The sequence below is a fragment of the Delphinapterus leucas genome, chromosome 17 (genome assembly GCF_059928025.1).
Source record: "Delphinapterus leucas isolate spDelLeu-1000000601 "Yukka" chromosome 17, BTC_Dleu_Yukka2, whole genome shotgun sequence".
NCBI classification, from domain to species: Eukaryota; Metazoa; Chordata; class Mammalia; order Artiodactyla; family Monodontidae; genus Delphinapterus; species Delphinapterus leucas.
Window position 1 is genome coordinate 19,373,209 of NC_143145.1, and position 25,379 is coordinate 19,398,587.

At 39.7% G+C, this 25,379-nt stretch overlaps 1 protein-coding gene across 6 annotated transcripts in view; it reads right to left on the minus strand.

Moving 5' to 3' along the window:
- Positions 1–25,379, minus strand: part of MAL2 (mal, T cell differentiation protein 2) — a 63,527-nt gene that overhangs the window by 16,078 nt on the left and 22,070 nt on the right. For 2 of the 6 annotated variants that reach the window (XM_089898796.1, XM_089898792.1), the window contains exon 3: positions 24,908–25,090. In XM_089898796.1, the coding sequence (XP_089754922.1) occupies positions 24,908–25,090 (183 nt within the window). Of the gene's footprint in view, positions 1–17,587; positions 22,272–23,008; positions 23,078–24,907; positions 25,091–25,379 lie in introns of those variants that run through there. The other 4 variants (XM_089898794.1, XM_089898795.1, XM_022555589.3 and 1 more) reach the window with 4 other exon arrangements.

The window sequence follows — 25,379 nt, forward strand, 5'->3', positions numbered from 1 at the left end:
TTCCTCTGTTGATTTTACTCAGGAAAACTCCTGTTTGGGAGGCCGTGGGGAGACACTTTCCATATGCAATTAAGATAATTATTCAATAAAAATGTCCTAATGTAGTGTAGACAAACAAGTTACATTTTATCCATCTTCCCATGGGGTTTCTTAGAAATCAAAATGTTTCTCTTTGGTTTATAAACTCATATGGAGTTGAAGGCAAATTTAATCTGGAAGGTTCTGATTCATTTACATTTAGCATAGCATTCTTTTACAGTGGTTTGAAGTTTAAGAAACCTCTTGAGACATGTAGTTTGAAAAACAATTACTTAACTTTTAAAAGCCCTTTTAGCTCTCTTTGTTCTTAAGAACAGGAAATTATGATTTTTATAAACAAACAGAAAAGCCTGTTGCTAGAGTTCAGTTTGCAACATAAAAAGTGATGGTGCTTGTGTAAGTTTCAAATTAGGCAAATAGATTCACACATTCATGGTTTAATGAGAAAATCAGACTTTGGTAAAATGAGCAATGGTGTCTTTTATGTAGAGTAGAAAACTATAACATGTTATCGAGATGCAAGAGTTTCACTCTGCATATTTCTCACTTTACCTCAGTTCAGTGGGTTATTGAATTTCAGAGATTCCAGAAATACCAGACCTTTAGAAAAAAATTATCAAATCATAAACGGACAGTGTTTGGAGAGACTTTGTAAAAGGTCATTTTATTGGTTAAGGCATTCTACATTGCAAGTGACAGATAATCCACCCAGACTGGGCTTAAACAGAAGAAGAAATTAATTACCTTATACAACTGAAAAAGTCAGAGGTAAAGGGGGTTTCAGGCAGGGGAGAATTTAGAGACAAGCAATGTCATCAGAACTCTGTGTCCTTCCACCTCTAAGCTTCGGCTTCCTCTCTTGGTTTCTTGTGATATCGAGCTGGCTTTAAGTAGCTTGAAGCCACGTGTTCCTAGGTTCCACTGATGTCCAATGGGGGATTAAAGAGACACACACATGCCCCTTTCTCAGTTATATTGGGTTGGCCAAAAAATTCTTTTGGGGGCTTCCCTGGTGGCGCAGTGATTGAGAGTCCTCCTGCCAATGCAGGGGACACGGGTTCATGCCCCGGTCCGGAAAGATCCCACATGCTGCGGAGCGGCTGGGCCCGTGAGCCATGGCCGCTGAGCCTGCGCTTCCGGAGCGTGTGCTCCGCAATGGGAGAGGCCACAACAGTGAGAGGCCCGTGTACGGCAAAAAAAAAAAAAAAATTCGTTTGGGTTTTTCAGTAACACCTTATGGAAAAACCCTAACGAACTTTTTAGCAATAGTTTCCAGACTCCCCAGATCTCTGATTGGGTCAGGAGTTCATTTCTGAGCCAGTCACTGCTCTTGAAGGGTGTGATTCTCTGATTGGCCTGGCTCCAGTTATGTGGAACTAGGGATTTGAGTGAATTTTGCTTGAACCACAGAGATAGAGATGGGGAGGTGATATTCCAGAGGAAAATTGGATAGTAAAACAAATACTCCAACAAACAAAGCCAAACAAAAATGTTCACCCTAGAACCTTCTGCACCCATTCATCTGATGTTTGAATCCCTTGAACTGGAAAAGTGGAATAGCAGCCTGGATCGAAGTCCTAGCTTTGCCATAAATTACCTTGCTGATGGCGCCAAGTCCCTTCACTTCTCTGCACCTCGGTATCCTCGTTTCTAAAAGGAAGGGATTGAACTTTATGTTCTCTCTGAGTTTTCTTCCAACTCTGAAATGGTAATGATCCCAAGCTTGCCAAATGAGAATGGGAAGATTCTTCTGGACTAAGATTTCATGGAAAAGAAAACGGAAGCAGGCCCAGGTGCAGGGCAGAAAAAAGCCAGCAGACCCTGGGCCATAGAATGAATGAAGCAAAGAGAATGCCCGGGGGAGCAGGGTCAACTGTGGGACAGGACATCTCTCTGCAAGCTGAGGGGCACCCTCCAGTCGCTGCTGAGTACTCTGGGGGTGAGTGCACTGGAGCAGCGGTGATAGTTGCCATAGAAAGGGATAAATAGACTGTTGTTTGGTGCAATAACTCGGTTTCCGCCAGAAAGTTTCACACTCAGAATAAATATTATATATGGCTCCCATCAGCAGTTTCTAATCCGGAAAGGGAAAAAAATGTATATTTTTGGAAGTGTTTTAATAAAGTGCTATGATTCTAGATGTTCACAATTTCTCATATAAAATCCTTGAAGTCATATGTGTTTTGGAATCCAATTTTTTTTTTGAAAAACAATTACAGAACATGTACCATATATTACCAAAAGAGGGATATAGTGTAGCTGTAATCAATCATCTATATCAATATTTCTGCAGTAAAACACATCAATGTTCACATTGAGAGATAAATAAAGCCTAAAAATAGTCTCTTAATAGGTCAGGTCAGATTTTTGAAAAAAGAAACAAAACCTGTTTTCAGAGTTTTTTGGATTTTGGAGTTATGGCTAACTATGGACCTATAAGTACTGGAGTTGACTGAGATCATTTTGGAAAAGATAAAGAAAAGAGATGGAATCTGGAGTATTAGTGAGTAAATTGAATTGTTTTCCCTTATTAAAATCAAGGGACATAGAATTTACATCCTTGTCTTTTTCATCTGTGCCTAGTCTCTTGTAGGTGTTCAGTAACTCTTTGTGAAATGGATACTTTCCATTCACTGGCTGTGTTCTTACCATTACGTCAACTTCTCCGCTGAATGGACCACATCAGATTCATGCCCTTACAGCATTTGACAAGCTGATCACTTTTCCTGGCTCTGTCTTCCACTGACTTGTGTCAAGCCACACTGTATCTAAATCTCTGGTTCATCCTCCTTGATTTCTTTCTTGGGCTATTTTTCTTCCACCCACCCTTACATACTGGTGTTTCTCTTTCTTTTTCTTCGCGAATTTCTCAACGGTGTGCTAATAGATCACCTACCCAAGGCATCGCCCACCACTTGGATGCTCACATCTCCAAAGCTGTGTCTCTAGTTCCTGTGGTTCTTCTGAGATCAGAACCAGTAGTTGAGAAGGCATTTCCAAATTCAAATGTGCAGATGAATTTCAGCAGGAACCTTGCCTCCCCTTATCCTCCATGCACGCAACTTGCTTTATGAAGGTACCACCATCCATTCAGGTACTTGAGACAGAATCCTGAGAGCTATTAAGTTATCAAGTGTACCTAGTTCATATCTTCCCTATATATTTCTTTTTCTCCGTCATTTACTCTGCCACTGTCTTAATTCTGAACTTCATCATCTCCTGCCTAGATGACTCAGGGGTCTCTTAACTCACTTCCCTGTTTCCAGTTACCACTTCCATCAGTATGAGAGAAATCCTTTTCAAGCAAAAATCTTATCAAGCCACGACTCTTGTTTCAAATCATGTGGCTTTCCTCACCCTCAAGATCAAGCCCAAACTTCTTTATATGGAAAATACTCCAAATGAACTAGCCTCTAATATCTAGACTCACTTCTGTTTCCTACATTTTGCCCCAATCCTAGGAACTGTTTATAATTCTTCCAACATGCTCAAGCCATCTTGCCTTGTTCCTTTGTCCAGGATATCCTCACTTTCTAAGTGGCTCATCCCCTCAAATGCCTGATTAACTTACATTTGTGATTCAGACTCAGTTCAGACAGCTGCTCCTCCAGGAAGCTGTTCTGATCATGCCCAGCTGGGATCAGGGTCCTCCTCTGCACACCTATAGTGTTCTGTTTATGACCTTATTACAACATACTTTATAATGTCTATAGTTTTTCACGGGATTGTTAGCTTTTTGTGAGCAGCGGCTAAGAAGTTCATATCCTATTACGTAGAAAAATGCCTGACCCATAATATCCCTCAATAAATTTTTGTTGAATGAAGGAATGAATGAACACATACACACACATATACACACACACACTCACACCCCACATATTAAGGCTCCTATAAGGCATTCAATATGTCCTTTTGCTTTCCTAAAATGTAAAATATTGGCCCATTAAATCTAGGAAATTTTTTTTGATTTTTCATGACTCAAATGACTAGTATATCGTTCAGGGTAGGTGCGTTATTCTGCAGTAAAAAGCAAATAAGAGTTCAGAAATCCATAGATATCAAGAAATTTTGAAAACCCAAACTACTACACTGCTTGTGAATCAGTTATACTTAATATAATTATAATCACAGTATATGTGTAATTTTCAATTTTACTTTTTCACTTAATGTTAACACTTGAGTTTTTATGACTCAGCATTCTTCTGTGTATTGTCTGAGAAGGGTTTCTATTTTTTGTCTAACATTTCAGAAGCTACAGTTAAGCATACAGACTGCTGTACCTCTGAATAAGTTTTGCTTTGATTCATAACACTTTTGCATAGGGCTTTAAAAAATGGAATATAATTTACTTACAAAAATTACAGGTCAATGACAGTTGTATACCCCATTTTGCAAGTTGTATAATTGCATTAGCCCACTACACAAAACAAGAAATAGAACATTTACATTACCTACATTACCCCAAAAAGTTCTCTCATGTCTCTTTCAAGACAGTTTCTTACCCCCAGGAGGCACCTACTGTTCTGATCTGTCATCATATCACTAGATTTACTTGTTTTCAAATTAAATATAATCAGTGAAATCATAAAAAAAAAAAAAGTAGTCTGGAATCTTTGAGGCCACCTGGGTCTTAAGCAGCACAAGCCCACCATGTGCCCAAATCGTGAAACATCTCGAGTATGTGGACCAGCAGAATTTTAGATATGAAGACGTTTAGTTTGTTTTTCCACACTTAGAACTTCAGATTTATGAGGAAAAGCACACAGTTTAATATCGCATGTTGATTTTTTTAAAAAAAGCAACTTCTAGATCAATATAAATTTATTTTATTCGACTTCTTCTACATCAGCATCAGAAGCCCTGATTCTCTCAGCTTTTACATCTTTTTGTTTTGTTTTGTTTTTGTATCTTAATTTTTATTTTATATTGGAGTAGAGTTGATTAACAATGTTGTGTTAGTTTCGGGTATACAGCAAAGTGATTCAGTTATACATATACATATATCTCTTCTTTTTCAAATTCTTTTCCCATTTAGGTTATTACAGAATATTGAGCAGAGTTCCCTGTGCTATGCAGTAGGTCCCTGTTGGTTATCTATATATAGCAGTGTGTACATGTCGATCCCAAACTCCCAATCTATCCCTTCCAGGACCACCACATACCCCATCATCTGAATCCTTCCTTCCTCCCTCTCCCTGCTCCTATCACCCTAACCATCACCTCTGCGGGTCTGGATTACAGCACTAGCTTGCTGGCTATCCCGTGTCTCCTCCTTCAATCCATCTCTACACATTACAGCTAGAATAATCCTGCGTGTCAGTGTTTCTCCAGAGTTTACAGAATAAAATATTAAAGCTGTAGCTTAGTATCCAAGACCTGTTATCATTTGTCCCTGACCTCCACTGTGACCTCATTTTCTCATTATCTCCCTGTGAAAGCCTTTGGCTCATGCCCAGGGGTCCTCCTTGAGTCTTCTGTGTCTTATCTGTCCTGGCTTAATAATGATAGTCCTTATCTCTTAGGGTTGTCATTAAGATTTTATGAAACAATATATGAAAAGCCCATAGCACACTGCCCTGACATACAGTTGGGCTCCTGATATTATTGTAGCACGTGGTTAAAAATACATATGACACCTTTATGACACTCTCATTAGCAATCTCTTTTTAATTATCAGTGCCTGTGTAGTGTGCCAGTGGCATCCCTCACTCATTAGGATACCCTGAGCATAAAGAACATTGTAACAAACACACACATGCCCATCAGTCATACTGAAAAACTAAATAGTTCTAACTTAGTTCTTTGTGGTAATAATTCTAGGTCTCATCTTTCAAATGAGGGCGTGCACGATATAGTCCTCAGTCTTGTGGAGGTTCGCTGTGACCGCCAACAGTTAAGCAGCCACTCAAAGTTACTATTATTTTGAAGATCAAAGAATTTGCCTTTTTTAGGTACCAGGGATGGAGTGTTATAAATCCACTATGCTGTGTAGTATTTTTTTTTTTTTTTTTTTGGTACGCGGGCCTCTCACTGTTGTGGCCTCTCCCGTTGCGGAGCACAGGCTCCGGACGCGCAGGCTCAGCGGCCATGGCTCACGGGCCCAGCCGCTCCGCGGCATGTGGGATCTTCCCAGACCGGGGCACGAACCCGTGTGCCCTGCATTGGCAGGCGGACTCCCAACCACTGCGCCACCAGGGAAGCCCCTAGTATTTTTTTTTAATAGGAGTATAGCTGATTTACAATGTTTCAGGTGTACAGAAAAGTGATTCAGTTATACATACATATATGTATACATACACATATATATTCTTTTTTAGATTCTTATCCATTATAAGTTATTACAAGATATTGAACATAGTCACCCCCTGTGCTATACCGTAGGACCTTGTTGTTTATCTGTTTTATATATAGGGTATTTATCTGTTAATACAAAACTCCTAGTTTATCCCTACCCCCCTTCCCACTTTAGTAGCCATAAGTTTGTTTGCTATGTCTGTAAGTCTATTTCTGTTCTGTAAATTAGTTCATTTGTATCATTTTATTAGACTCCACATATAAGTGATATCATATGATATTTGTCTTTGTCTGACTTACTTCACTTAGGATGGTCATCTCTAGGTCCATCCATGTTGCCGCAAATGGCAATATTTCATTCTTTTTTATGGCTGAGTGATATTCCATTGTGTGTATATATATATATATATATATAAAACCACATATTCTATTTTTTTTGGTGGATGGCTAACATTTATTTCATATCTGCAGCTGTACATTTTTAAAAGTTTTTATTGGAGTAGAGTTGATTTACAATGTTATGTTAGTTTCAGGTGTACGGCAAAGTGAATCAGTTATACATATACGTATACATATACATATATCCACTCCTTTTTAGATTCTTTTCCTATATACACCATTACAGAGTATTGAGTAGAGTTCCCCGTGGTATACAGTAGGTCCTTATTAGTGATCTATTTTATATATAGTAGTATGTATATGTCAATCCCAATCTCCCAATTTATCCCCCCCTTACCCCTTGGTAACCATAAGTTTGTTTTCTACATCTGTAACTCTATTTCTTTTTGTAGATAAGTTCATTTGTGCCCTTTTTTTAGATTCCACATATAAGCGATATCATAATTTTTTTTTCTTGCCTCTCGGCATGCAGATCTTAGTTTCCTGACCAGGGATCAAACCCATGGTCCCTGTAGTGGAAGCTCGGAGTCTTAACCACTGGACCGCCAGGGAAGTTATACCACATCTTCTTTATTCATTCATCTGTCGATGCACATTTAGGTTGCTTCCATGTCTTGGCTATTGTACATATTGCTGCTATGAACATGTATCTTTGCAAGTTAGAGTTTTTGTCTTTTCCAGATATATGCCCAGGAGTGGGATTGCTGGATATGCTGTGTAGTATTAAGGTGATCAAGGATGTCACACTGGTGCACTTGCTGAGAACAGGGGTGGGACGCTTGTTCATTGGTTATAAATGTACCTTTATTTAAATTGCCTGAAATCAGGCTATAAAAACAATGCTGTACTGAAGCAAGACTACTGGACTAGGAATCTGAAAATCTGTCTTCTGAGACCTATTTAGAGCTAATGGTGTGATCCATTAGCAACCGTTTATTTCCTGGTAGAATGTGAATAATACCTGTCTTCTTAGAAGACTATTGTAAATAAATAACACTTGTGAAAATGTCTTGTTTAAATTGATAGTTTGGTTTCTGTCTGCAATTTGCACATATAAAACATAGTGTAATATGCAAAGCATGTTAGAAAGATTTTCTTTATATTTGTGGTATTTGCTGAAAGCATTGTTTCTTCAAGACCAAATGAGGGTCCTTTCTAAGATGTAAGTAACCATTACACTCAGAGTCAACTGCAAGTAAGTATGGAGAAGGTTTTTCATTATTATTCCTTGTTGCTTTTGCTGTTGGTATTCCTGAAGGGAAGGAAGGCACACGGAAGAAAGGGATTTTATAGAGAAGAGGTAATTTGAGAAATATGACTATTTTGGGGTGCATGAAAACAAATTTGAATTTTTCTCCTTTATATTGAAAACTGACTTGTTTGATTAAAAACCAGATTTATTTGGGCTAATGTCTGTGCTACTAGAACAATGCAAAGGCTGCACTACACCTTGGAGGGACGTCGCAGGTCTTTACCCAGCTAGTCTGGTCAAATAACAGTGGCAAAAACAGCAGCCCCTGCTTCAATTCTTACTGCTCAATAAAATCAGAGCACTGCTCATCTTCCAGACTGCAGACAAACCTGACCCAGAAATGACGAGACTGGCCCCAAATCTCACGACTGAGCCAAAATATGAAACAAGTTCTACCTGGCTCCCAGCTCTGTGTTCCTTCCATGGCACCACCCAACCAAGCTGGTTGTGGAAATAACTGTGACTTCAATCCAGAGGACAAAGACAGAAGTAGAAGGTTACTACAAGATGCAACACTTTTCCTTTTTACTTTGCTTATTACATAACATGCGTGCTGGCCTCAAATGTGTTACTAATAATCCAACCACCGCTAAGGCTGTAAGTGAAGGCTGACAGAGCAATGCCCATCCTCAGTAGGAGGAATGACCAAGATTTGCAAACGGGGAGCCCAGGGACTATGTTCCCAAATCGTATTTTGATTAACCGCGAAAAATATTGAAAGGTGTTGAAAAAGATGATTTGTAATTGTAATATACTGAGTGTCTCAAGGACATGAAAGGCACTGATGTTTTTAGCGTCTCCCCTCACACCCCTACCCCCAACAAGTGGAAACGGGCATTATGATGACATTTATTGCCATCTATGTTTTTAATGATTAAGTTTTAGCTTAATGACTTAAAAGGAGCCGTTAACTCTCAGCCCTTACTTAGAACAGTATGTGACATATGGCCTGAAACTGTGAGTTTACACGTTACCTTGAGGCAAGGGACTCAAGAGTATGTCATATTAAAATGGAAAATGTTCCTGAAGTTTCCCACCCTTAAGCAGCTGCCTATTGTCTCTAAAATGTACTCGGACTGCCCTCTGCTGGTTGGATGGGAGAACAGCGAAAAGAAAAGTGATGAATATTGGTTTCAGCCTTGAATGCTCTTTGATTAATCTGAATTTAATAGAAATGGAAACTACCAAGTGGTCAAGAGAGAAAAACAATGGGACAGAAAAAGAATTCTCACTTGTCACTTTGCAGTGTAAATATAAACCCAGACTCAACAAATTGCATGAAAAAGCATCCCAATGTTGGACTGAAGTCTTGCTTTAGGGTCATTTGATCAGTAATGTTGTCCCACAGCTATCGACTGTGAGTGACCAGAGTTCATCTGAGTTCTGAGTAGATTTGTCTCAGGTCCCCTAAACTGTAGGACAGGATGCAATGGAGCCTCGGGACAATGTTGCATTTGCTTTCATTCATTTGTTCACTTAATAGCCTGGTGCCCTTTGTTGAACCCTGGTGGCAGATGAAAAGATTGGTATCGGGCTGGAGTGCAAAAACAGAGGTAGCTGAAGATCCATGGAAAATGTTATGTGTTTCACTTTAAAATGCTCTCGCATTTCTCCAGTGTTTATCTACCAAATTCATGGCCATGATAAAATCTAAAAAGTATAAATTTACTCAACTCATTGCACTAGATTCAGAATTGTAAACTGTCTTAGGTACCAGTACTTCCTGGCTTCTTAGACCATATCGCTTGGGTTGGAGGTGTGGCTGTGCTCCTAACTGCATGCCTTTACACAAGTCCCCAAGTTTCAGCGAACTCAGTTTCCACATCTGGAAAATGGTGATCGTAAGGGTATGTCTTGGGTTATTTGGAGGGTTAAGTATGGTACATCCAATATTCTTGGATCAGTGATTAGCACATAGTAAATGTTCAATAAATGCTAGCTGCTAATATTATTCTACAGTCAAAAGAGAGGGAAATTCTGCTAAAACCTTCATTCACAGAGGAGCCATAAAATCATTCCCTGACATTAACATGTCTAATATTCAGAGAGCAAAAAAAAAGAAAAATGCACATTCAAATTGGTACAGCCACTATGAAGAACAGTATGGAGGTTCCTTAAAAAACTAAAAATAGAATTACCATATGACCCAGCAATCCCACTACTGGGCATATATCCGGAGAAAAACATGGTCCAAAAGGATACATGCACCCCAATGTTCATTGCAGCACTGTTTACAATAGCCAAGACATGGAAACAATCTAAACGTTCATCAACATAGGAATGGATAAAGAAGATGTGGTATGTATGTATGTATTATATACACACACACACACACACACACACACACACAATGGAATATTACTCAGCCATTAAAAAGAATGAAATAATGCCATTTGCAGCAACATGGATGGACCTAGAGATTGTCATACTGAGTGAAGTAAGTCAGACAAAGAGAAATATTGTATGATACCCCTTATATGCAGAAGCTAAAAAGAAATGATACAAATGAACTTATTTACAAAACAGAAACAGACTCACAGACTTAGAGAACAAACTTATGGTTACCAGAGGGGAAGGGTGGGGGGAAGGGATAGTTAGGGAGTTAGGAATCGACATGTACACACTGCTATGTTAAAAAGGGACAACCGACAAGGACCTACTGTAGAGCACAGGGAACTCTGTTCAATGTTATGTGGCAGCCTGGATGGGAGCAGAGTTTGGGGGAGAATGGACACATGTATACGTACAGCTGAGTCCCTTTCCTGTGCACCTGAAACTATCACAACATTGTTCATTGGCCATATGCCAATATAAAATAAAACGTTAAAAAAAAAATGGCCAGGCAATGATAAGTACCCCTCGAGGGCTTCACTTATACACATGGACAGGAAGTTGGCCCCATATGTGCTTGCCTATCATCTTAGCATCATTCCAATCGTTTAAACTAAAGAAGACTTGGCACGTGACTATACCACATATCAGATGTGCACATTTGCTCTCGAATCTGTGAGCAAACATTGAAAAGGGAGAGGGATTTCTGGCCATTCTTCATTTCAGAAACAAAAAAAAAGGATAGTTGTGTGCTAGGTGAGGTTGCCATGTTAGAATACCAGGACACCGGACAGCTGACAGCTGATCAGGGGATTAGGAGAGTGAGTTAGTAGAAAGAGAAAGGAAGATGGACTTCAAAAATAGGACCTGCTATCTCTGATTGCCAGAGGATGCACTGCTGTATGTTCCCGAAATGAAGCCCTAAAATTCTCAGACTAACGTGTTACAGCCAAGACTTTTGGACAAACGTCCAGGGCAACCGGGGAAATCTCAACACTCGCTTGAGGCAGAAGAAAGTTCTATGTGTGAAGAAAGAGAATTTTATGACAAGTTAGCTGGGCAGGTGCAATTTGGTTTAGAGTGGGCTTAAGTCTCTTGGGGCAAAGCCCAAACTCCTTAGCATGACACGGCAGGACCTTCATAATGGGAGCCTGCTAACAGCTCCAGCATCATCCTTGCATCCGTCACTATCTCACATTCCAAGCTGCCTCCACACCGAACCACTTTGCTTCCGGAACACAGCATCTCTTTTTCTGTTGGACCTCTACGCAAGTGAGTCTGATACCAAGCAGGACCCTGTGGGGCTCCAGGGCACAAAAGCCTTTCTCCATCCCCCATTTCTTGATTACAGGAAATAGGCTTCATTCAGCCTCCATGACCTTCCATGAGTTCCAAGGGCAGGTTCAAACAGACACTAACTAGGGAAGGGAGAAGACGCAGAGAAAAGGGGAGGAACAGTCAAAAGAAACAATAGTGCAGCCTTGGGTCAGGGTCCTGGTTCCCCCTCAAGGGATATACATAGCGATATCTTTGAGCTGTTTTGCAGGTACTGAAACCTCCACCAGGTGGGAGAAATTAAGGGTACGGTGCTCACCAGCATGTAGACCCCAGACCTGGTGGAACCAGAAGGTTGATGCTGCTGACTCCCACTTACCTCACCATCAGCCAATCAGAAGACTGTCCACAAGCTGATCACACCCTCTTTGAACCCTTACTATAAAACTCACTACGCCCTCCAGGTTGGGACACACAGTTTTTGAGGGCATTAGCCTGCTGGGGCCCCCTTTGCCTGGCAAAGCAATTAAAGCTATTCTTTTCTACTTCACCCAAAACTCTTGTCTCCAAGATTTAATTCGGTTTCAGGGTACAGAAGCTATATTTGGCTTCAGGTCCTTCTGCCTGGAATGCCCCTCTCCTTATTCTCTTGATACTTTCTCGACTAACTCAATTCATTCTTCAGACACGTTGCATATCACTTCCACCAAGAAGCATTCTAACACCTCTCCCCTCTACAACCAGGTTAGTTAGCCTTCTCTCGTGCTTCCATAGCATCCTGTGCTTATCTCTAAAATTAGCTTTTTCTATCTTTATTGCACATTTATTTATAGACTCTCCTCCTTATGGACAGTTGCTGGGTCTTATTCATCATCATAGTTTCATCTCTTGTACAATGCCTGTCCTAAAATAGGTTCTCAATGTATAGCTTGAATGGTTGAAAAGACTCTCTTACTTTCCTTAGGAATAATCCAGAATTTCTACTTGAGAGGTTCACTTTGTTGTTGATTTTACCTTAGTGGTGAGGTCACCCTTTGGGCATTGCTTAAGGAAATGTCAACACTTTAAAAGCCCTGATGTCAACAACTGCTCTAGAATTCTTCTTCTATTTTTAAGAATCTCCACCAATGTATAATTTATCATTACTTGTATACAACAGCTGCCCTGAAGCAAGCTGACATTTTAGCTTTCAATACAACCAGTGATATACTAAAGCATGTTATACTCTGAAAATACTTGTTCCAACTGGTGATAGCTGCATACAGAGCTATCCACAAAATATGAGGGGCTTTGATTCATTTGCTCGGTGGTACTTGAAACGTCTTAGAGGGCTTCACATTCACTGTCCTATTAGACTCTCACAATAGCCCTTTACAGGCAGGGATTGTATTTTCCAGTCTTATAGAGGAGGAAATTAGGATTGCTTTATAGTTTTCCCAGACTTATTCTGTAAACGAGTGGGTGCCAGAGTTGACAACCCTTTACCATTTCTAACTTGGATCATGCATCTGAACTCCAGATGTGTATATCCAACTACTTCTCAGCATGGATACCTAAGGAATCTCAAACTTAAAAACAAACTTGACATGTCTGTATGGGTTAAATTGTGTCCCCTCCCCGCTGAAAAAAATTATGCTGAAGTTGTAACCTCCAGTATACCTGTGAATGTGACCTTATTTGGAAACAGAGTCTTTGCAGATGCAATCAAGTGAAGCGAGGCCATTAAAGTGGGTCCTAATCCAATGTGACTGTGTCTTTTTTTTTTAACATCTTATTTGAGTATAATTGCTTTACAATGTTGTGTTGGTTTCTGCTGTATAACAAAGTGAATCAGCTATACGTATACATATATCCCCATATCCCCTCCCTCTTGCGTCTCCCTCCCACCCTCCCTATCCCACCCCTCTAGGTGGTCACAAAGCACAGAGCTGATCTCCCTGTGCTATGCGGCTGTTTCCCACTAGCTATCTATTTTACATTTGGTCGTGTATGTATGTGACTGTGTCTTTTTAAGAAGAAGAAACAAACATACAGAGAGAATGCCTTGAGATGACAGAGATAGAGATTGGAGTGATGCAATTGCAAGCCAAGGAACCTCAAGATTGCCAGTCACCACCAGAAGCTAGGAAGAGGCAAGAAAGAACTCTATCAGAGTCTGAGAGAGGGCAGGGTCCTGCCAACGCCTTGATTTCAAGCTTCTAGCCTCCAGAATGTGAGTGAATACATTTCTGCTGTCTTAAGCCACCCGTCTGTGGCACTCTAATACAGCAGTCTTAGAAAACTAATACCGTGGCCCAAACCTCACATTTCATTCTCTTCCAAACCACTTGCTCCCATAGTCTCTTGTAAAGCAGAAGATGGCCACTTCATCCTTGATCTCAGTTTTGTTTCCTCTCTTGCTCACACTCCAAACCCAATCCATCAACACACTCTGCTGTCTTTCCCTTCACAGCCTGGAGTCCAACCACTTATCACCACCTCCACTGCTGCCGCTCTGGTCTGACCGTCAGCATCTCTCTCACCTGGTTTATTGCAATAGTCCCTTAAGGAGTGTCCCTGCTTCCACCCTTGTTCCTGTAGAGCCCATTCTCAGCCCAGCAGCCAATGTGATCCTGTTAAAACTTCAGTCAGATCATGCCACCCTTCTGCTCATGACCTTTCAATGGCTTCGCGACCAACACAGAAAAAGGTAGAGTCCTTTCATTTGAACACGAGACCCTATATAAGCTGCATCCTCTAGCACTGCTTCCTGCCTCATCTCACCGCACTCCTCCTGTTCACTTCTCTCTGGACCCACTACCCTCCTTGCTGAGTCTGGATCACACCAGACATGCCCTGAACTCAGTCCTTTGGAGGGACTGTTCAAATCTCTAAGGCCTTTTCCCTTAGACACCTGCTTGTATCCCTCCCCTAGCTTCAGGATTCTGCTCATTGCCTCTAAGCTAGGCTTTCCCTACCCAACTTATTGATTAAAATGATAACTCTGCTTCCTCTGACCCTCCTATACTCTTTACCTCGTTTTGTTTATCTCCGTAGCACTCATGAATATCTTAACATTTCATATATGTTCTTTGCATTTGTTTATTGTCTCTCTCCTCACATTAAAATGTGCTGTATAAAAAAATAAATAAAATTAAATTAAAAAGTTTTTTAAAAAGAAAGTAAATAAATAAATAAATAAAATGTAAACCCTATGAGGACAGGGACATTGCTTTCTCCCCTGTCTCTGTAGCATCTAGAACCATAGCTGACACGTAAAGGAATTCAATAAACATGTGTTGAATAAGTGGATGAATGAATAGTCTCTTAAATCAGTCTGCTACTTTTCCCATTGACACAAATGACAAAAAAGAAATCCAGTGTCAATGACATAAATGACCAAACTAGGTTAGCTTTTAAAAAGCTACTGAATGCATTCAATATACTAACAATTTATTTGCATTCCCCTGAATTAGCCACCATAAAATATTTAAACAATTTAAATACCCTTGTCAGACTTACCTGAAATAACCAATAGATTCAAAAGTGGAAGAGGAGAAAGAAAAGAGAGAAGAAAGAGGCAGGAGGAGACCTTTTATAATTTATCAAGATGAGAGTGTTCACTATCAAAACAAAATGAACAAATACCATAAGTAGATTTAAAAGTGAATGGTTTCAGGTGACATAGAATTGTCTGAAAGAGATTTATGCTAATTTGGGGAAGCCCTTACATCTTTCCTCAACTTTGTTTTAGCGATTCATCTGGATTTCTTTTCTATGCTTGGAAACCAAATCTACTCAAATCTCTGGACTAAAAACATGTTATGTTTAGTTATTGGAATTTTAGCAAATTTAGCAATGATACCCTAGAGTGAAATAGTGCTTTTTTGGATTAGTAGCAAGCACAATTATACATTTATATTCAATTCTGTAAGAATAGTCAGTGGTGCTGATAAAATAAAAATCACAAATATCTTATTGGGTAAATACAATCTCCCTAACATAGGAGAATGTCCCAATGGAGAGGAATACTCTGGGCGATATGATAATTCAGGCCTTTGAAAACACAGAGGAAATAACACATGGAATGAAACAATGGGAGAAAAACGCAGCTAAAAGCACACACTCAAGATCTGACAGGTTTACTGAACTTCAAAGGAGGCTCCACTAGGGCAAATCTATAACACTAAGGTCAGCATCCTGGTGAGGAAAGCCTGGGACACTGAAACATGGGATGGGCATGTTTGAACAGATACTGTCAAAGTCTGTGGTCCTCTGGAATTCCCTGAAATACTTGGAGCTGCAGAGGTGACTCCTCCCTCCTTATTTAGAGTTAGTACTTTCCCCTGCAGAGACCTCTGGCCGAGGACGTGTCCCCACCTTTCTCCTGGACATCTCCCTCAGGGTAGCCCAGCTGAATTCATGTTGGGTCTGATAAAGAATAAAGAGATTTTACCCCAAAGCAGTTGCAAACTTAACTAGCATGTGTTAGCAGGAGCCAGTGTACCAATGGCACTGGATTTGAAGGATGCTTGATCAAGAAAAGAACATAAGACTGGATAAGAAAGAATCCCTTAACCCCAGGGGATGGTGCAGACCCCTCAGGGATGAGGATTTGGGTCCCAATACTGGAGAGATGACCAAGACCTGGAGAGGAAGGTGATAGCTGCTGGGGGAATTCAAGGTGGATAATCACAGAGAGATTACGAGCATCGGTTATGGTCCCAAGACCACCTGCAGTGCTGGGGTTAGTAGTTTGTCTGACTTCCTTGTTCTAATTCTTCCCTTAGGACAAGAGGCCCACAGGAACCCTGGAGAAGTGGCTCCTGTGACATGCAGGGAGAGGTGGATTTATTTGGCACAAGGAGTGGAAAGTGGCAGTCACCAAGGGTGCTGTTCAGAATTCCAACAAAGAGCCATCCACAGGGAGTGCAGGTATCTGACAGCCTCCAGCTGCAGGTGCCTTCAATCTTCCTTTAGCTTTCAAGGCAGCGATCTGAGGTCCTACTCTTTCTGGGCAATCCACAGCCCATGCCTGGAGTAGGTACAAGGGCTCATCTCTTCTAGCTAGTGTGGGATTCCTCTATGGGCAACCTTGGTGCTGGAGCTCCGTAGTGCGTTTGGTTGAGACTTTCTCAGAGCTGGAACCCCGTCTGGAACTCCTCCTGCCTACTATTACTTCCTTTTCCCTTTCCTCTTTATATTTCATAGGCATTACTTCCAAAAAATTGCTTGTACTTTTGACTCTGTCCTGGGTTCTTCTTCCCAAAGGACCTACCGCCACAGGTCTGTAAATATGCTCCCCATTGATCGATGAGAATGTAGGCTTAGATAAATGGACTCACCTCAAACCATACAGCTCTTAATGGAATATTTTTTCCTATTTGTTTATTTAGTTTCATGCTGAATAATATCCATGAAACTATGCCTTTGATGTGCCAATTATACTTTCCTAATGAACACTGAAAGCATAACTATAAAAAAAACTGTCTGCGGCAACTCATACTCAACTAGCATTGGGAGAGAACGTAGCATATCCATGTGCCGAGAATTTATTTGCCCCATAAAACTTTACTTTTAGACATAAAATATATTTAGACAACTTTTCCACTCAGAAGAAATGGAGTAGCTATTATCTCACCAGGAAACCAAAGCGAAGATATTGATAAAAGTCAATGCCTATGACTGCCAGACCCTAAAATACACACCTTCTCTCTCTTATCTAAATAAGTGTCTAAATAAGACATTTATTTAACACGTCTGTCAAACTAGGAAAGGAGATAAATCCACTTTCCTGACCTCCAAATCAATGATCCATTTCTGTGGCCTCTAAAATGAGCGTATGCACCTTAAGAAATATTGAAGATAACATCTTACACAGAATGAGGGAAGAAAATATTTTGACTCTGTTTTAAAATTAAAATGCTTTACTAATATTTAATATAGGGTGACACTAGTTCATACATTTCATACACATAAATAGGGTATTATGTTCAAAAACTGAGACAACTGTTAAAATAAATTGCCTAAAAGTAACAAATCTTTATTCATCCACTGTTAAATACTTTATATGCTTATGTATATAAATAAATGAATTTACTCACACTTCAAAACATTTCCACACAGAAGTTTTAATGTATTCAGCAAGATGGCATATTTAACGATCAATAACGTGCATAATTTCATGAAAAAGCAATGCGGCCCAGTATACGGATGCATCAGAATGTCATTGCTTCAGCTAAACTGTACCTTGACTCAGGACATCAGGGCTATTTAGAATGGCACATTAAACTATATACAGGGAATTCAACAATGGCCTTCATCTAGAATATCTCCCATACATACAGATCCAAGGATAAAGCTTGGGGTTGGGAGACATGAAAAATCAAAATGCTACATTATACAGATACCTCCACCTCTTGTTAGGTTTACAACAGTAACTATCATAATTTCTGGCCCAAACTACTAGCCACAGCCCTCCACCCCCACCATAATTATAGGAAAATGACAGTCTTTGATAATTAGTCCTTCGTTCTGATGATGCTTTCAGGACTATCTAAGTCAGTTGAGTGCACAGTGACATCTTGGAAAATGTTTGAATAAAGACCTAATGAGTTTACATGGAATGTTTAATTTTTATACGTTATTATTTTCTCTGCTATAGAAGACTGATTATATAACATTTTTGTAATATATTGATACATATATTTAATCAGTAGACAACCTATGAGGTTAAGATTCACTTGAAATAGATTCAGAGCTAGGTGAAAAACACCTAGCCATTTTATACCAGAACTTTTCAAGTGCTGATAAGATCAATTTTTATAGAATATATTGATTGGAACACAAGAGTAAGGTATTGTCATTAATATTCATTCATTCTCTGATTCAATATATGATTACTGAGTACCTGCTATTTGCCATGCTCTGTTCGAGGCACTGAGGATAAAGCTGTAAACGAAACAAATAATTCCTTTCTATAAGTCTTACACTCCAGTGGAGAAGAGGACAAACAAAATAAACAAAATATATATGCTATATATGCTATATTGAAAATATATAAGTGCCATGGAGAGAGTGCAGAAAATAAGAACAGGGAGTGCTGGTGTGAGATTCAAGTTTAAACTCAGTTCTCAGGGAGGGCCTCCCTGCAACGGTGACAACTGACTTGAGACCCAAACAGGGTGGGGAAGCAAGCCATGAAAAACTCGAGAAAACAGGGCTCTGGAGAGAGGAACTTGTATTGACCTATTGCCCGGGGCACAGCTTAATACATGCTCACTCTAAAAAGCTGAGCTTTCAAAACATTAAAATACACACACACACACACACACACACACACACATGTGCACACACACACACACGTATGTTCTAAAGATGATCACCTCTCCAAAACCCTGGACCCCTCCCCCATGAATACATTAAGTTGCCACCTAAGACACTGGTTCACTTAGTCACAAACTTGAAACATGATGTTGAGGATAGAACCTTTGTGATTATGACCCAGAATTCCAGATTCTGACATATGAAGAGGTGTAAATTCATACTCTATGTGTAAAGGTCTAATGGTATATCTCAGACTAGAGAACCCTTCTGATGTCAGTTCCGGGGGGTGATCAGAAAGCCAAGCCCATTCAGGAAAGGACTGACTTGATGCAAGGCAATGGAGCAGACTGAAGCCACATAGTCCATAACCAGAATTAATGGACCAGAGAAATAATTCAGGCAGCTAAGCGCTCTGGAGAACTTTGCAGACCAAAGCGGCCTAACTTTTTCCCTATCACGCAGGTTTCGCCTAAGTTCTTACAGCTAAACTCATGAGCCCTTGGTTATGACAAAAAAGAAGTTCTAAAAGATGACATCTGTCATAACAGTTTCGTGTATTCAACATTCTTCTAAAAACTTCTTTGGGAGAAAAGGGTCATATTTTTGCATATATAAAATATGTAAAATCCGGGAGAACTGAGTGATACACAACCATGAAGAGCCTGGACTTTGCAGCCAGACGCTGAGGTCTAAATCCCAGCTTTCCTACTTGCTAGGTACATGACCCTGGGTGTTCTTAAGGTCTCTGTTTTGGTTCCCTCGTCTTTAAAATGCAACAATAATATCTATTCCATAGAGTTGTCACGATGACGATTAAATGAGTTAATATTTGAAAAAATGCTTAGAACGCTGCCTGGCATATATTATACCTATATAAATGCTTTATAAATAAAATAGAGTAAATTTAAACTTCCTTTATAATATCACCTCCAAAGATTCACCTCCTGAACCTTCACCAAAGAAAAAAGATTTACTGGCATTTCCTGAGAGACTGTCTTTTACATAGAAATGTTTAAAGCCGAACTCTTATATATTATGAGTCTAGAAGCTCCAAATCTGTCAAGTTTATATCAAACCTTTAACTGAATTTCAAAGTAAATTGTATAAAAAATAGATGACCCCAAAAGATTATCAAATGAATACTTTATTAGAGTCATAACACTTATAAAATAAATTTCTTTTCATCATGGAGTTAACCAGATTTTAAAACCAACCAACGCTTCCTCATTTTTACAGCTAAGATATATAAAGAAATTCTCAAATGCCATAATTTTTGTTCAAGTGCTTTGTCAGTCAACTCACAAATCTAGATCGTGATTAATTTACAATTCTAAGTATTCACAGTTAGATGAGTTTTAGGCTTGGTTCTTAATGTTCTAGAAGCAATCCATTTACAAAAGTGTCACCAAAGCAGTTTCATGAAATCATTTAATTTAATGCCACCAAGCATGGACCTGTTATACCTTGGAAACAAAAATACAATCTCACAACTAAATCTAGCAGACTAACTTTTAACAATTCTAGCCGGAATGGACAATATATCCTTATGGCACATATATGACTCTGTAATATACAATTCATAATTCAAGGGTTAAGAGTGTGGCATGGAGCTAGAAAAACCAGGGCAGTTGGATATTATAGAAAAGCTATGACATCAGTATAAAGTCACAAGACTGATATCCTCTTGCCGCATAGTAAATATACCTTTTATCTCTGTAGTTACATCACAAACCAAACCCTAATCAGATTCTTCTTTCTAAGGGATTATCACATAAACAGGATTTGATCATTGAGCATTGATTATGCTACTCATTCAGGATTGTCCTATGTTCCATGAAATCTAACAGCCCAGCTTATACATGGCACTTGTAGTGGATGATTTAGCCAAAAAGCAAAGGGTTGAAAGTATAAAATATTCAAAAGCCCTCTTTTCCCAGAGGTAGCCCTCTTGAGGCAAGAGATAAGTATCTTGTCTGGACGGGTGGTGTGAGCTGGGGGCCTAACTCTAACTTGTTCTCCCCTTCAAGCCATTTTTGGCATGTTACCACGACCAGGGTCTCTGAGGAGGGTTCAAATACTTTTCTGTGCTACTCATATTCAATAGATGTCAGGACTGTTCTCTAAACACGTGAGGATCTACAACTTTAAGTTATATTTCGTACTCTATTCAAATTTAACTCAGAGTCATGTAAAAGAATTAGAAGTAAAAAGTTCACCCTTTGGAGAGCTCTACTGGATAAAGCCTCACATATCCACACATTAATATCTGTATATTCATGCACAGGGTAAACAGCTGCATTTGAAGCATAAATAAACCCACAGTAAGACATCAGGAGCTAGATACCAGTTCCAGGAGTGGTTAGTGGTCTCTGGGGCTCTCATTTTAAGGACACCAGATGAGCATTTTGCTCAGTTGTTAGGAAACACTTAGATGGATTAAGCAACTAGGGTTCACCTCATAAATTACTTTTTCCTGTACCCAAGACTCTGCTTGAATTAGCTTGAGAAACTATAGCCCCTTCAAGGGTAAGTATTTGACCATTAACCTACAGGCAATGTAATTACTGCATGAGACTAAATACTATGTGACTTCTCTAATTCGCTTTATACCTTTCAGGATCAGTTCCATAAAATACAGAACCCATAACCAAGGTTTTACACCAGAGGTCCGCAAACGATAGCCTGCAGTCCACAGGCCAAATCCAGCCTGCTGCCGGTTTTTGTAAATAAAAATTTATTGGAACACAGCTACACTCACTCATTTACTTACTGTCTACGGCTGCTTTCACGTAGTAACAGCAGAGGTGAGTAGCTGTGACAGAGACTGAATGGCCCACAAAGCCTAAAATATTTACCATCTGGACCTTTAAAGAGTGTCGATCTCTGTTTTACACTAACACACAGAGTTCAGTGGGAAGTTTATTTGAAATGTGTTTTTCTTCAGGAGTTTTAGTTACCTATTAAAATTAAGGTTCAGGTGACTCAGTAACTAAACACAAGAGATACCCCTTTTTTTCATGAACAATATCTGTGTATTTTATGGATGTAAAGGGAAATTTTCTTTAAAATAAGAAAAAGAAAGAGACAGATGTAAAACTAAAGGCTATTTCTCTGTTTAACATCATACTGAAATTAAAATTCCATCCATGAAATGAACCAAAACTTATACTTAAGATTCTCTCCATATACTAAACAAATTACTTTGGGGATGTTGTTATATCTGGACAAAATGGTATCCAAATTGATGAGACATAAAAAGTACACAAATGAAACTAACACACAGGCAGCGAGTTTGTAAGGGGTGTTACGGTCGCCATCGTCGTAAGGCCAGACCCAAACTGCAACCGTAACAAGCTGTCGTCACAAAGGCAAAAATCTAAGAAAAAAGAAACAACAATTCACATCAGATTCATAACCCTGACTTTAAGAAAACATTCGTCCAAAGGAGCAACTGTCTGAAGACTGACCAGCCTACTTAAAGATACTTCAACGCTAATGAGAATCGTTTATATTCCTCTCTTTTCTTGATGAGTTTATCCCCTCACACCATTAACCTTTCTTTCCAAAGTCCTGGCCCCTGATAATTTTCTCATTTGTGGACAGCCTTAGGGTGAGCCTTTTTTCACGTACTGGACTCACTTGGTAAGCAGTGGTGAGACCCCTAACATGGTACATATTCACGAGGAGATGTCTATTTGCACAGTGATCTCACAGCCAAGCAAAGGGCAGCTATCAGGACTTGAGGATGTAGCAAATCATTTCTGTGACAATGGAAAGTGACCTTAGAGCTGAAGAGAGAAAACCCACAGAAATGAATCATCAGTTTGGCGTGGGAGATAGTCCTCAAGTCTGTACTTAGCTCTGAATCACTGTTCTTTGCATTCAACAAGGATTTCTTTAGCACCAACTATGTATCCATCAGTACATTTGGTACATATAAACAGATAATAGGTATTGTCCTCACCCTTTTGGGGTTTATGATTCATAGAAAACTACCAAAGCAGTTAAATATGTTAAAACATTATATGTAGTACAGGAATCCTTTACAAGGAAACCAGAGCTCTGAGAAGGAATATCAGACCCACCTACAGAACATTTTTACAGCATAATTACCATTCTGCTATTATCCCCACCCTTCTTCTGCTGGTTGTCTCTCTGATACATCTCTGATCTAGGCATTTTCTGTTGAATGAGAATGACCACTTTATTTTAAAGTACAAATGTGAATGTTTAATTAGAACAAGAAATCACAACAACCATGGATTCTGAAAAGCTGACAAATGTCACAAATATTCCCAAATCTAAAACAACAATATTCTTGTTTTATTACCTGCCTGATACATCTTATTTTTGGAAACCCACTTTCTTTGATATCCTTTTCACAAGACAGTGTGCTCTTCATAAGACAATGGCATTAGAGAGATTTTGTAATCTTGGAGAAAATCTAGTATTTCCTCTTGCATGGTTGATCAAAATTTGTTTTATTTCAATAACTTAGAAAAGTTTATTTCAGTTTTATACCGTATTTGTAATGACATGCAAACAGTGTACGTTTGTCAAATTTGGGAACTGCTCTATCACATTTCATACACGATTTATAAAATTTCAGGACATTTCAAAATTTCTTGAGCAAAGATACTCTTTTTGTTTTTTTTAAAGACACCAATTGTACTTGAACATTTGTTACTTTTTTTTTTTTTTAATTTATTTATTTTTGGCTGTGTTGGGTCTTCGTTTCTGCGCGAGGGCTTTCTCTAGTTGTGGCAAGTGGGGGCCACACTTCATCGCGGCACACGGGCCTCTCACTATCGTGGCCTCTCTTGTTGCGGAGCACAGGCTCCAGACGCGCAGGCTCAGTAGTTGTGGCTCACGGGCCTACTTGCTCCGCGGCATGTGGGATCTTCCCAGACCAGGGCTCGAACCCGTGTCCCCTGCATTAGCAGGCAGATTCTCAACCACTGCACCACCAGGGAAGCCCAGCAATGATACTCTTAAATGATAAATCTCAAAGTGTAAATCTTAACTACACTCTGAGTTGCTCACATGTAGTTACAATTGTCCTCCATGTCCTCTTTGCAGTGGCAGGTTATGAATTTATGTTATCCTCATTGATATCAGAATCCTGGGGGGCTGCATACACGTGGCTCCCCCCGGTTCTGTTTATAGTACTGCTCTTGTTTGTGCCTTATAAGCACAGGAATTCTGATAAATTCTACCTCTAATGACTCCCATCAAAAAAAGAAAAAGAAAGCCTGGTGCATTTTTAATTATATGTTGAGTATACACCTGAAAGGAGAGAGTTTCTGTTTTGACTAGGAATTCGCTTATGCTTTTGTTCATCCGATGATCTGATCAGCGAGGTTGTTCCCCTGTTGTGAGTCAGGCTCAGCTGATTTCACTCACCCACACTGGGCTACCTGGCCCCTGCATGAATGACCACTTTTGATACCTCTTACTAGGGAAAAGGAGTTTTCCTCTCTCTAAGGTATATTGAAATAAAAAGAAAAGTGAGGGACTCAGTGGAATGCCACAAATGAACGGCTCATGCATTTAGCTTCTGTCATTAAAACTCAGAAACTAAAGATTTACGTCTACTGGAGTGTATGGATGAAATGGGGATTAATGTAGAACTTGAAGCATGTAGAGGTTTACTAGGGCAGCTTCACTTAGAGAGAGAAAGGGAAGGACAAATCTCCCTAACCATGTCTGAAGTTACACCAGGTAGAAAGCACAATTAGTTCTTTTCACAAAGTAGACTTTGTGGCGCAAGGTCAACTACTACCGCTGACAGGTATGATCTTACATGAATGTCAGCCTCCTCGTGCTTCAGTTTCTTCATCCACAGCACTGGGGTAACAACTTGGCTCATAAGGCTACTGTACAGATAAACAGCTATTATATGTCTAATGCTGACGGTTATTACTAAAGAAAACTATTGTTGCCGAAGGACTTTCTTGGAGACCTTGACAGGGGAGGGGAAGCGCTGGTAAACTGTATTCATCAAACACTTACTGTGGCTGCCACGTTGATGTTATACTGGTTATCGTTCAAGAGCGGCTGCACAGCCACGGTTCGATTGCAACGTAGATCGTGCAGCGATGTGGCAGCTGCTTCCAGCAAGAAGGCTCCAAAGTAGAAGACGAACACTGTAAAATGGTAAGCGAGATCCTGAAAGAGGGTGGAAAAGGGAGACAGCTACAATGAAAAAGAAGAGATTTTTTCTTCCGTTCCTTATTTCAAATGAAGTTTACGTTCAGGAAAATTAGAACACTGAGACAGTCTTTAACTGCATTTGCCATTTCTTTTGGCTCCCTCAGCAATGTCAAGCTGTTAGAATCCCAGTGAAAATCAACTGACCCGTTGCAATTGGCCCAGTGGCAAACCTTCAGATCCACTGAATTTTAGAATAAAATACATAATTTCAGTTTCGATTAAGGTACCGTAGAATTCCTATCCTTAAAATTCAAGTAAAACAGCATTTAAA